Source organism: Podarcis tiliguerta, assembly GCF_965153285.1.
Source record: "Podarcis tiliguerta genome assembly, chromosome: 13".
Lineage (NCBI taxonomy): Eukaryota > Metazoa > Chordata > Lepidosauria > Squamata > Lacertidae > Podarcis > Podarcis tiliguerta.
The window spans coordinates 9,910,711-9,924,217 of record NC_139546.1 but is presented as its reverse complement, the minus strand read 5'-3'; the positions used below and the strand labels follow the sequence as shown (position 1 = coordinate 9,924,217).

Here is a 13,507-nt window from a genome sequence, read left to right as displayed (position 1 = left end):
CGCTTTGTGTTTTCATATGGTTTTCAAAGGGTTCCTTTTTTCTGCAAAATGAAAACATTAATGGTAGCCTTTCCTTCGAACACCAGTAATTCATGTGAGCTCCGGCTGTCTCACTCTGGGGGGGAAAATACGGGGTTGAATCCATGCTTAGTCATGTCAAGAGCAGGCCCACTGCAATCCATGGGGCTTGAATTCCAGCGGGTCTACTCAAAGCACAGCTAAGTCTGGATCCAGCCCACTGTCAGTCAGTCGGGAAACCTAACCAGCTGAGAACCACAGGATATATATTAGCACAATGGAGATGGGAGTTCATAAACCACACACAAATATCCCACCGATCAGGACACATAGCACTCAAGCCTGTCGCAATGCGGGCAGCGCTCACGTTTGTGATGCGTAGGCGAGATCGGGCACGGCGGCGCAGCAGTCTTCCAGACCCCTTCTTGGCCAGGGGCTTCGCTCGGCGCTCGCTCGCAGAGATACCCTCATAACCATCGCTCAAGCCAGACGCCACGTCGGACGTGTAGCTGCGTCGCGGGCGACCAAAACAAGAAGTGAAACGTGAGCAATTGTGACTGATCTGGGCACACATGACAAAATGCGCCTCGGCTCACTGCCCCTCTGAATCCCTCTCTGCTCTTTTTATCTCGCTGTGCCAGGACGGCTGAATCTGTGGCAAGGGCACCTGTGGGCATCCTTCACCAGTCATGAGAAGGAGGCGCGTCCAGACGCAGCTCGCTTCCCTGCGGCTGTGGCCTCGGAGATGGAGCCACCTAGATTCAACTCCCTCAAAATCGTGTGCCCGGGCCCATGGCCCCTCTGCCCGCCCCATGCTATGCCTCTGACACAGCCCCACAAGCTTAACAGCACGGCTTGGGATGAGGAATGTGAGAGAAGCAGGTACAGTGGTACCTTGGGTTACAAACACCTCGGGTTACAAACACCTCGGGTTACAAACACTTCGGGTTACAGACTCCGCTAACCTGGAAGGAGAACCTCGGGTTAAGAACTGTACCTCAGGATGAGGACAGAAATCGTGTGCTGGCGGTGCAGCGGCAGGCCCTATTAGCTAAAGTGGTACCTCGGGTTAAGAACGGTTTCAGGTTAAGAACGGTTTCAGGTTCAGTTATCTCCCACTTGGACTACTGCAATGCGCTCTACGTGGGGCTACCTTTGAAGGTGACCCGGAGACTACAACCAATCCGGAACGTGTCAGCTAGACTGGTTACTGGGAGTGGCCGCCGGGACCACATAACACCGGTCCTGAGAGATCTGCATTGGCTCCCAGTACGTTTCCGAGCACAATTCAAAGTGTTGGTGCTGACCTTTAAAGCCCTAAATGGCCTTAGCCCTGTATACCTGAAGGAGCGTCTCCACCCCCATCGTTCAGCCCGGACACTGAGGTCCAGCGCCGAGGGCCTCCTGGCAGTTCCCTCATTGCGAGAAGTGAGGTTACAGGGAACCAGGCAGAGGGCCTTCTTGGTGGTGGCACCTGCCCTGTGGAACACCCTCCCTTCAGATGTGAAGGAAATAAGTAGCTATCTTATCTTTAAAAGACATCTGAAGGCAGCCTTGTTTAGGGAAGTTTTTAATATTTAATGCTGTATTGTTTTTAACACTCGATTGGAAGCCGCCCAGAGTGGCTGGGGAAACTCAGCCAGATGGGCGGGGTATAAATATTAAATTCTTCTTCTTATTATTATTATTAAGTTCATAACCAGAGGTACCACTGCATCTCCTCACGTTCCCAGCAACCTAAACCCTGCAGCAAATTATCTCCCCACAGAATGTCCTTACCTGTCCCCAGGGGAAGGGAAGTCGCTGATGGAATTCACGCTCACAGCAATAGTCTGGGGATATAAAAACCACCGTTGAAGGCAGGTTGCCGTGACAATTCGACACCTCCCTAGTTCGTAGCGCACAGGGGCACCATGGCCGCCCATGCCAGGGGTCAGCACTGCCACTCACCGAAGCGAAGGAATGCTGAGGGGCGACTGGGGGGCTGGAGCAGCTCTGTGGCAAGTCGGACAAATCCACAAATCCAGAGGAGCTCAGGTATCCGTCTGTCTCACAATCAGCTGGGGGGGTGGAAATCAGAAAGACAAAGGGTGACTGCGAAACGAAAGACCAGGCCTGGCTTCTAACTCGGGAGCCTTACAAGTTCACTGGGAACTTTGTCCCAGATATGTTTAATATTTTACATTGATTTACATTCAGATCATATACCACACAATTTACATCAAAATCTATTTATTTGTGCTGGCGACTTCCCATCGTTACATCTGTGATGGTCTAATTCTCTCTCTTCCCCGCTGCCTGTCCAACCTCTTAAAGCCTAGGACTTGCCGATCACACGGTCGGCGGTTCAAATCCCCGCGACGGAGTGAGCTCCCGTTGCTCAGTCCCTGCTCCTGCCCACCTAGCAGTTCGAAAGCACGTCAAAGTGCAAGTAGATAAATAGGTACTGCTCTGGCGGGAAGGTAAACGCCGTTTTCGTGCACTGCTCTGGTTCGCCAGAAGCGGCTTAGTCCTGCTGGCCACATGACCCGGAAGCTGTACACCAGCTCCCTTGGCCAGTAAAGCGAGATGAGCGCCGCAACCCCAGAGTCGGTCACGACTGGACCTAATGGTCAGGGGTCCCTTTACCTTTACCTTAATGTTGTGTTGGAAGCCACCCAGAGTGGCTGGGGAAACTCAGCCAGATGGGCGAGGTATAAATAATAAATTATTATTATTATTATTATTATTATTATTATTATTATTATTATTATTATTCCATCACAGGGATTCGAACCACCGACCTTCCGATCAGCAAGCCCAAATGGCTCAGTGCTTTAGACCACAGCGCCACCCGCCGTGTATGCTCTCGTATGTAATAGTCGCCTACAGAGTCCCTTGGCTGACGGAGCGAGGGAGCTTACATGTGGCTGAGGAATAGCCATGCTGATATCGGAAAGTCTGGTGCTGGTCAACCTCTGGTTCTTCCGGCTCAGGGGGGAAAGTTGGGCCGAGTGCAGAATCCCCGGATCCGGGCGTGGTGGGTGCCGAGGGCTGGGCAGGGCTGAGAGGGGGCGGAGAGTCTAGGTCCAGCAGGTGGAGGATGTCAGGTGCCTGTTCGTGCCGCCTCTGCTCCTCCTGGGCCCGCTTGGCCTTCTCGCGCTGGCGCTTGATGGCCAGGACTCGCTCGCGCACCGCTTTGGCCACCAGCTTGTAGTCGGCCTCGCACACAAAGCCCAAGACCACCTGCGGGAGCGGGGAGTGGGAGCAGGCAGGGACAGAAGTGAAGGAGCTGGAGGAAACAAGAGTTCGAATTCTGGCACAAACGCACTTTCCCCAAAGAATTCTGGGAACTGTCATTTGTGCGAAGGGGCTAGGGATTGTTGCTCTGAACAAATCTCTGCCTCCCCAATGTACGACCGTTTCCAGGATTCTTTGTGGGCGAAGCCATGACTGTTCAAGGTGGTATGAATATGTTTTAAAGTTACGGTGGGAGAATGACCACGGCCCTTGCAAAAGGAACTTATGCAATGTATCTGGGAGCTCATTTGATTCCGTTTTCTAATGCCCTAGCTGTGAGACAACTGTGCTTCCCACTCCCTAAAGAAGAGCCATATTAAATTATTAGTACAGTGGTGCCTCGGGTTATATACGCTTCAGGTTACATACACTTCGGGTTACAGACTCCGCTAACCCAGAAACAGTGCTTCGGGTTAAGAACTTTGCTTCAGGATGAGAACAGAAATCGTGCTCCAGCGGCACAACAGCAGCAGGAGGCCCCATTAGCTAAAGTGGTGCTTCAGGTTAAGAACAGTTTCAGGTTAAGTACGGACCTCCGGAATGAATTAAGTACTTAACCCGAGTACAACTGCAGTACTAAGTACAGTGGTGCCCCGCAAGACGAAATTAATTCGTTCTGCGAGTTTTTTCGTCTTGCGAAGCAAGCCCATAGGGAAATCCGTCTTGCGAAGCAACTCAGAAAACGAAAAACTCTTTCGTCTTGCGAGTTTTTCGTCTTCCGAGGCATTCGTCTTGCGGGGCACCACTGTAATGCTATACAATCATACCTTGGGTTACAGATGCTTCGGGTTGCATTTTTTCAGGTTACGGACTGCCGAAACCCGGAACTACCGGAACGGGTTACTTCTGGGTTTCAGCGGTCGCGCATGCGCAGAAGCGCTAAATCAGGCTTTGCGCAGAAGCGCTGAATCGCAACCCGCGAGTATGCAGACACGCCGCTGCGGGTTGCGAACGTGCATCCTACACGGATCACGTTCGCAACCCGAGTGTCCACTGCACAGTATTAATATTTCATTGTCCTAATCAACCTAGAGCCCCAGGAATACACTTACAGTGGTACCTCGGTTTTCGAACGTCTCGGAAGTAGAACGTTTCGGCTTTCGAACGTCAAAAGCCCAGAAGTAACTGCTTTGGTTTTCGAACGCTTTTCGGAAGCCGAACATGCCAAGCAGGTTCCGTATTGAGTTTTCCGGACGTAACTGCTTCCAGAAATGCATGCTTCTGTTTTTAAATGTTTCAGAAGTCAAACAGTCTTCCGGAATGGATTACGTTCAAAAACCGAGGTACCACTGTACCTCCATGGCGTATGAACTCACTTTCCTCTAATGAAAGATTCCATAATGATGTTGTGCGCTTATACAGTGGTACCTCGGGATAAGTACTTAATTCGTTCCGGAGGTCTGTTCTTAACCTGAAACTGTTCTTAACCTGAAGCACCACTTTAGCTAATGGGGCCTCCCTCTGCTGCCGCGCTGCCGGAACACGATTTCTGTTCTCATCCTGAAGCAACGTTCTTAACCCGAGGTACTATTTCTGGGTTAGCGGAGTCTGTAACCTGAGGCATATGTAACCTGAAGCGTATGTAACCTGAAGCGTATGTAACCCGAGGTACCACTATACAAGGTAACTACGGAGCCATTGCCCGAGAGGCAAACTCTGTAGAATCCTGAAGAAAATGCGACTGAGGAGACGGTTCCCAGTGACTTCTGGGTAGGCCGAAGCCAGGGCACCTCTCCTTTTTGCAACCCGCCCAATGCTTCCAGTCCTCTCCCGTCTTCCCTGCCCATGAGCCCCTTCTAACTCCTGGACTCCCCAGACCAGCCTCCCCGACCCCTGAGAAGAACAGCGACTTGTACCATCTCTTGGGCCACTTCCTCAGCCACATCCTTGTAGAGCTCAAATCGGAATTCCAGGGCGTTGTTGTCCTTGTACTTCCCGTGGAGCTTCTTTGTGTCATCCATCCTCAGCCACAGCTTCAGGTTGGACTTCACGCCATCGTCCTCTTCAGCCAGCTCCACGTGGACTCCCGTGTCCTCTTGGAAGAAGGAGTGGTCCAGGAGATATTTGATAGTGTATCTGCAAGAGAGGGAGGGAGGCGAGGCGGATTTAAAGCAGGGCGCAGAATTAGGGTGGTGGCAAAGGGAACGCTTAGAGAGTGCGAGGGGAAAAGGTATGCCCTACAGAGGCTGAAGGGTTGGGTGGCCCATAATAATTTATTTACAGTGGTGCCCCGCAAGACGAATGCCTCGCAAGACGGAAAACCCGCTAGACGAAAGGGTTTTCCGTTTTGGAGGTGCTTCGCAAAAAAAATTTGCTATGGGCTTGCTTCGCAAGACGAAAATGTATTGCGATTCCTGGGGTTTTTTCCCCCCTCCCAGCCTTTTTCCCAAGCCCCTAAGCCGCTTAACAGCTGTTCGCTAAGCCGCTGAACAGCTGATCTAAGCCGCTTATCAGCTGATCTAAGCCGCTAATAGCCTTTTAGCAGCTAATCTGCGAATCCCTTAAGCCTTTAATAGCCGCTAATAGCCGCTAAACCGCTAATAGTGCTAATCCGCTAATGGGCTTGCTTCGCAAGATGAAAAAAACCGCAAGACGAAGAGACTTGCGGAACGGATTCTTTTCGTCTTGCGAGGCACCACTGTATATTTAAACCCTGCCCATCTGGCTGGGTTTCTTCAGCCACTCTGGTCAGCTCCCAACAGAATATTAAAAACACAATACAACATCAAACATTAAAAGCTTCCCTAAACAGGGCTGCCTTCAGATGTCTTCTAGAAGTCAGATAGTTGTTTATTTCCTTGACATCTGATGGGAGGGCATTCCACAGGGTGGGCGCCACTACAGAGAAGGCCCTCTGCCTGGTTCCCTGTAACCTCACTTTTCGCAGGGAGGGAACCGCCAGAAGGCCCTCGGAGCTGGACCTCAAGATTAGTCCATGAGCACAGTTCCCATTTTATGTGTTTGTTCTTTAAAAAATTATCAAGTCTTCTGAAGACTTGAGCAGCATGTTGAAGTTCTCATTAGCATTTGATATATGGAATTTCCAGTGATACTGCGGTACAGTGGTACCTTGGTTGTCGAACTTATTCTGTTCCGGGAGTCTGTTCGACTCTCGAAACCGTTGGAAAACAAAGGCACAGCTTCCGATTGGCTGCAGGAGCTTCCAGCACTCAAGCGGAAGTCGCGTTGGACTTTCGGCTTCCAAAAAACCTTCGCAAACTGGAACACTTCTGGGTTTGCAGTGTTCAAGAGTCGATTTGTTCGGGAGCCGAGCTGTTCAAGTACCAAGGTACCACTGTATTTAAAAAATAAATCACTGCTGCTGAGCATGGCCGAAGGGCAGAGCAAGCACGCTCCAGAGGAGCCGTTCAGCGCTCTGCTTTTCCGGACGTGCTTCACGTTGCTGTCTAACAAGAAGGAAGTGAAAGTGGCTCCCCTTTTCCCGCTGGAGAGCATAGCGGCAAATGTCGCTCAGAGAAGGGGCAGGCAGGCAGCAGAAAACGCTGCTCTGTGAGCAGAGGCCAACCAAAGTTCAGGAAGGACACTGACAAACTGGAACGTGTCCAGAGGAGGGCAACCAAAATGGTCAAAGGCCTGGAAACGATGCCTTAGAAGGAACGGCTAAGGGAGCTGGGCATGTTTAGCCTGGAGAAGAGGAGGTTAAGGGGTGATATGATAGCCATGTTCAAATATATAAAAGGATGTCACATAGAGGAGGGAGAAAGGTTGTTTTCTGCTGCTCCAGAGAAGCGGACACGGAGCAGTGGATCCAAACTACAAGAAAGAAGATTCCAGCTAAACATTAGGAAGAGCTTCCTGACAGTAAGAGCTGTTCGACAGTGGAATTTGCTGCCAAGGAGTGTGGTGGAGTCTCCTTCTTTGGAGGTCTTTAAGCAGAGGCTTGACAACCATATGTCAGGAGTGCTCTGATGGTGTTTCCTGCTTGGCAGGGGGTTGGACTCGATGGCCCTTGTGGTCTCTTCCAACTCTATGATTCTATGATTCTATGAAAGGCTGGATGAGAACAAAAACGGCAGGCCCTCGTACGAATGAGAGCCTCCAGCCCTCCTGTAATCAGCATTCTTTGCAAAGTCGCTCCCAAAACCTGCGGGTCACTTACGGTTGGCCTGTCCGTCGGCGCCTAAGCAACGATGGGCAAGAGTAGCATGCCTCTGAGCACGTGCAGAGTACCCGCCCTTGGCCCACTTGCGGCTGAGTGGTACAGGCAGCTTTATTTTCCCCTCGGAAAAAGAGCACTGCTTACATGACCCACAGACTCGTCCAAGCCAGCAAGAGACTTCTGCCATTCTTATGTGCAGGTTTAAAATAACAGGTGACATGTTTAAATATGTGTCACACCCTTTTCTGCAGGTTGACTCGGAGATGAGGCTTCCAACATGTTCTGCATTTCCACATGTGTCTCCAAGTTTCTACCCCACAACAACCCGGACCATTGTTCTTTGCCCAAATGTCCTGGTGTTTTCGCAAACAAAGAGCCCTGTACAGCACGTTTCCGAGCACAGTTCAAAGTGTTGGTGCTGACCTTTAAAGCCCTAAACAGCCTCAGTCCTGTATACCTGAAGGAGCGTCTCCACCCCCATCGTTCAGCCCAGACACTGAGATCCAGTGCCGAGGGCCTTCTGGTGGTTCCCTCGCTACAAGAAGCCAAGTTACATGGAACCAGGCAGAAGGCCTTCTCAGTGGTGGCACCCGCCCTGTGGAACGCCCTCCCATCAGATGTCAAGGAAATAAACAACCACCTGACTTTTAGAAGACATCTGAAGGCAGCCCTGTTTAGGGAAGCTTTTAATGTTTAATAGGTTATTGTATTTTAGTGTTCTGTTGGGAGCTGACCAGAGTGGCTGGGGAAACCCAGCCAGATGGGTGGGGTATAAATAAATAATAATAATAATAATAATAATAATAATAATAATAATAATAATTATTACTACTACTACTACTACTACTACTACTACTACTGTATTTTTCGCCCCATAGGGCGCACCGCCCCATAGGACGCACCTAGGTTTTTTGGGGGGGAAATAAAGAAAAAAAAATCCTCCCCCCAGGCGTGGGGCTGGCGCGGGGGAAGCCCGAGCTTCCCTGACCCCAGCCCCCAGAACAGCCTGCTATCCGCAAGCCTAGGGAGCCCGGCGCGAAGTCGTGCTGGTCTCCCCAGGCTTGCGGAGAGGTGCGCGAACCCCGGGTGTGCTCTTCAGCGCGTCCCAGGCTTCGGAATGCAGGCAGCTCCGCGCAGCCGTCGGGAGCCCGGCAGTACTTCGCGCCGGGCTCCGGATGGCTGCGCGGAGCTGCACGAAGCCCGGGGCTGCAGGCAGCTCCGCGCAGCCGTCGGGAGCCCGGCGCGACTTCGCGCCGGGCTCCCGAGGGCTGCGCAGAGATTCCTGAAGCCTGGAGAGCAAGAGGGGTCGGTGCGCACTGACCCCTCTCGTTCTCCAGGCTTCAGCGAAAGCCTGCATTCGCCCCATAGGACGCACACACATTTCCCCTTCATTTTTGGAGGGGAAAAAGTGCATCCTATAGGGCGAAAAATACGGCACTTCTTTAAAGAAAAATCATTATTTGGGTTGTAACCTGTATCAGGGGCGGGGAATAGTTGCTGGGTTCCAACTCCCATCAGCCTCGGCCAGCCTGACCATTGGGCAGGGATGATAGGCAGCCCAACCAAACCCAGAAAGCAACAAGTTTCCCTGACCCTATTTCCATTTACCCACCAAGGGTAGCAGAAGTCAGGCCAGTGGCGGAGATCTCCCCTACCTTTCATACTTGTTCATCCGGATGCAGCCCTCGATGATCTCCTTCAGTTCAGGCACCTTCACGTTGTAAAAACTGCTGGGCTTGATGCCCTGTGATAAAAGGGAGGGAGGGCAGTTCAGATGGGGCCAGGGAGTCCAGAGGTTTTGGGGGAGGTTAGTGAGTGGACAGAAGTAAGGGCTTAATGAGGCTTCCAAGCCCCTTCTCCCGTGGGAGAAAGATTTTGCTTGCAAGTTAGGGATATGAAAACCTGGGAGGGGAAGAAACCAGAAGACGAGGGGTGGGACATCAGTCCCCCACTCAATTTTACCAGCCTCCCCCCTCCCCTCGTCAGATGCTGGTTTGGTTCCTCGAGAGCAAACAGGCAAGACTCCGACCAGTCTTTTCCAGGCTTTATTCTTAGTGCAAACTACTGTATTTTTTGCTCCATAAGACTCACTTTTTCCCTCCTAAAAACTAAGGGGAAATGTGTGTGCGTCTTATGGAGCGAATGCAGGCTGTGCAGCTCTCTTAGAAGCCAGAACAGTAAGAGGGATTGCTGCTTTCACTGCGCTGCAATCCCTCTTGCAGTTCTGGCTTCTGAGATTCAGAACATTTTTTTTCTTGTTTTCCTCCTCCAAAAACTAGGCGCGTCTTGTGGTCTGGTGCGTCTTATAGAGCGAAAAATACGGTATTTACAGTGAAGAGTGTCGCAAGTTCATGTCTGGCTCAGTCGCTAGCAGAATCTGGGAGTGGTCTGCCTTTGTACCTCCCCCAGCTTGACCCCCCACCTTTCCTTCTCTCCCTGCGCCGAAACCTACCGCTCAGAGTGGGCGCTGGCAAAGGGGTACTTCCCTCTTCTCCGGCTTGCTCAGGGTCGGTGCTGAGGCTCTCCCTAGCATCCCCTGGTCCCACCCACTGGAGGTGGGGCTTTCCTCCTCGCCGGAGGAGGAACTGCTTCGCAAGACTTTCGGAGGTTCCCTATAACACAACTGCCCTTCCACCTCTCGCGTCTGAGCTGATGGCAGTTCCCTGACACCCCCCACCCCAATTTTTCAGAAACAAATGGGTGGGTGTAATGGCCTGGGATTCGGACTCGGAGGCAGAACCTGAGGAATCCCAGTCTGCACAGGATTCCCTGCCTCCAGAACCAGCTGAGCCGGGGCTGGGGCTTGAGCCTGAAGGGTCCTCACCTGTGCTGGATCCTCAGGTGCAGGCATCAGCTGAGTCTGCTCTGGCTCCTGAGGTGATGGAGGACCCGTTGCCTGCAGGTGCTCCACTCTCAGCCCCGTTAGAGGAAGCTGAGGTTGCCTCTGGGTCCAGTAACCCTCCAGCCTCTCCTGAGCTGCAGAGGCTCAGGGCAGAGAGGCGGAGGGAACTAAGTTCCCACAGGAGGAGTGCTCGCCTCCAGGCCAGGAGAGGCGAGTCATCTGTGGACCGGGGCCGCCATATGCCTCAAGGCAGATAAAAGCCGACCAGCCCCAGTCCCAGGTTGCAGGAGCAACATTGTTGGTAGCCTGTTCCTGCCTGCAGCCTGTCCTGCCGGATCTCCTGACCTCACCCGACTCCCTGCCTTGGACCCCGCTTCAGCTTTGACGGACAGCCTTCATACTTCACCCTCGACCTCAGACTGGACTCGGATCTTGCCTCACGGTTAACCCACGGGACCAGGACAGCAGGGGAGCCTGGATTCCTCGCCCAATTTTTCTGGGCTTTTCCCAAGCCTTCAGATTTCTACTACAGTTAAGACAATCCAGTTGGCATGGCTTCTAGTTAAGCTTGATTCTCCCAGAACTTCCCTTTTTTATGAATTACGGAGAGTCGAAAAGCCAGAACACAAGAAGCCCCCAAACAGGTTTTCAAAAATGACGCTTGTTATCCCATACTGGACCACCATAACATTTGGCATATCAAATGTTCCAACATTTTATGAAAAGGAATAATAATAATATATATTTTTTATTTATATCCTGCCCTCCCCATCCGAAGCTGGGCTCAGAGCGGCTAACAACAATAAAAGTAACACAGCATTCTAAAATCAATTCATTCTAAAATTAATTCAGAATCAAATTAGTGGCAACCATTGGGCTAGAGCTCTGTGAGGATTACCAAAGGAGGGGGTCAGGCTGTGCCCTGGCCAAAGGCCTGGTGGAACAGCTCTGTCTTGCAGGCCCTGCGGAAAGATGTCAAGTCCCACAGGGCCCTAGTCTCTTGTGACAGAGCGTTCCACAAGATCAGAGCCACAGCCAAAAAAGCCCTGGCTCTGGTTGAGGCCAGCCTAACCTCCCTGTGGCCCGGGACCTCCAAGATGTTTTTGTTTGAAGACCGTAAGGTCCTCCGTGGGACATACCAGGAAAAGGGGGGGGGAAAGCAGAACAGGGGTTGGTGGAGGACCCAGTTTTCTGGAGTTGCAGAAAAGTTTGCAAACGTGGAGAAAACATTTGACCTGGGCTGCTCTGTCCCAACTGCTGTACGTGGGTAGGATTCTGTGCTAAGAACATAAACGAGATCCGCCTTCCGTTATGATCACTTTTCCCTGGCCATAAAAGCCCACCCATTCCCAACCTTCCCTCCTTAAATCCCAAAGTTGCATCAAACACTTTCCAGGTTCCTTGGATGTGTCTCCCTGGGAGGAGACGGCTGGGGACCTAGCAAGGGGTGTAGCCCATAAGGGAGAGAGGTCGGCCCTAGCTTCCCGAGCAAACAAGAGGCTACGCTCTCACCGAGGTGACCTTGCGATAGATCTGAGCCGCATTCTGGCACTCCGAGTAGGGGTATTCTGAGGTGGCCATCTCCAGCATGCACATGCCAAAGGCATAAACATCCACGGCTTCGTCGTATTTCTCCTCGTACATCTCTGGTGCCATGAATTCTGGGGTTCCTGGGAGAAGAGGAAGGAAGGGGTTTTATCTGAGGCTCAGCTCCCTTCAGCCACTAGCTCAGTCGGTAGAGCATGAGACTCTCAATCTCAGGGTTGTGTGTTCGAGACCCTGCTGTGGGTTAAACCACTGAGCCTAGGGTTTGCCGATCAGAAGGTCGGTGGTTCGAATCCCTGCGACGGGGTGCGCTCCCATTGCTTGGTCCCTGCTCCTGCCAACCTAGCAGTTCAAAAGCACATCAAAGTGCAAGTAGATAAATAGGTATCGCTCCAGCAGGAAGGTAAACGGTGTTTCCGTGCGCTGCTCTGGTTCGCCGGAAGCGGCTTAGTCATGCTGGCCACATGACCCAGAAGCTGTACGCCGGCTCCCTCGGCCAACAAAGTGAGATTAGCGCCGCAAACCCAGAGTCGGCCACTACCTTTATGGTCTTTGGCTGGTTCATCCAACTTTTCCCCCCATTCAGTCTTTGATCTCTTTACCGGTATACATGCCTGCTCTAATACCTGTTATCCAAACCTGGCCCCCAGAGACAGACACATTCAGGTACCTATGACACTCTTGGCAAATGACGCCCGCTTGAGTGTGGCCAGACCAAGGTCCCCGATTTTGACGGAGCCCGTGGGCCCCGTGATGAAGACGTTGTCGCACTTCAGGTCGCGGTGGATGATCGGAGGCGACCGAGTGTGGAGGAAATGGAGACCCCGCAGGATCTGTCTGCTCCAGCGCTGGAGGACTTTCAGCTTCATCTCCTTGAAGCGCTTCAGATACCTACAAAAAGGAAGCTCCATTAGACTCCGAGCCACCTCGCGTAAAGAACCAGCTGTGGACTCCACCTTTTAGGAACAGTGTAAGACTGGACCGTCTGAGCAAAACCTTGCAATCTTTTTTAAATTTTATTTTATTTATACTTTTCAGTTTTATGGATTTCCATAATTTTGCTATCATTTTAACATTTCAAAACTTGACTTCCTTCCCCCTCTTTCTGCAGTTCCTGAAATATATACAGTGGTGCCCCGCAAGACGAATGCCTCACAAGACGGAAAACCCACTAGACGAAAGGGTTTTCCGTTTTTCGATGCGCTTCGCAGGACGAATTTCCCTATGGGCTTGCTTCGCAAGACGAAAATGTCTTGCGAGTCTTGAGATTTTTTTTCGCTCCCCACCCCCTTTTTCTAAGCCGCTAAACCGCTAATAGCTTTTTAGCAGCTAAGCCGCTAATTCCTTAAGCCTTTAATAGCCCCTAATAGCCGCTAAACCGCTAATAGCGCTAATCCGCTAATCCGCTAAGAGGGTTGCTTCGCAAGACGAAAAAACCGCTAGATGAAGAGACTCACAGAACGAATTAATTTTGTCTTGCGAGGCACCACTGTATATATATGTGTGTGTGTGTGTGTGTGCGCGCGTGCGTGCGTGCGTGTATCCAAATTCACTTAATTTGCTCACTTGTTTATGTACTTTAAATACCATATTTTTCGCCCTATAGGACTCACTTTTCCCCCTCCAAAAATGAAGGGGAAATCTGTGTGTGTCCTATGGGGCGAATGCAGGCTTTCGCTGAAGCTTGGAGAGCGAGAGGGGTC

General features: G+C 51.6%; 1 protein-coding gene across 1 annotated transcript in view; it reads right to left on the bottom strand.

The window, feature by feature from the left end:
- Positions 1 to 13,507, bottom strand: part of WNK4 (WNK lysine deficient protein kinase 4) — a 69,512-nt gene that overhangs the window by 19,480 nt on the left and 36,525 nt on the right. Inside the window, exons 3-10 of the mRNA XM_083407503.1 lie at positions 12,475 to 12,695; positions 11,772 to 11,929; positions 9,073 to 9,161; positions 5,154 to 5,373; positions 2,922 to 3,243; positions 1,969 to 2,078; positions 1,798 to 1,850; positions 386 to 527 (exon numbers count right to left, since the gene is read on the bottom strand). Coding sequence (XP_083263629.1) covers positions 386 to 527; positions 1,798 to 1,850; positions 1,969 to 2,078; positions 2,922 to 3,243; positions 5,154 to 5,373; positions 9,073 to 9,161; positions 11,772 to 11,929; positions 12,475 to 12,695 — 1,315 coding nt within the window. The remainder of the gene's footprint in view (positions 1 to 385; positions 528 to 1,797; positions 1,851 to 1,968; positions 2,079 to 2,921; positions 3,244 to 5,153; positions 5,374 to 9,072; positions 9,162 to 11,771; positions 11,930 to 12,474; positions 12,696 to 13,507) is intronic.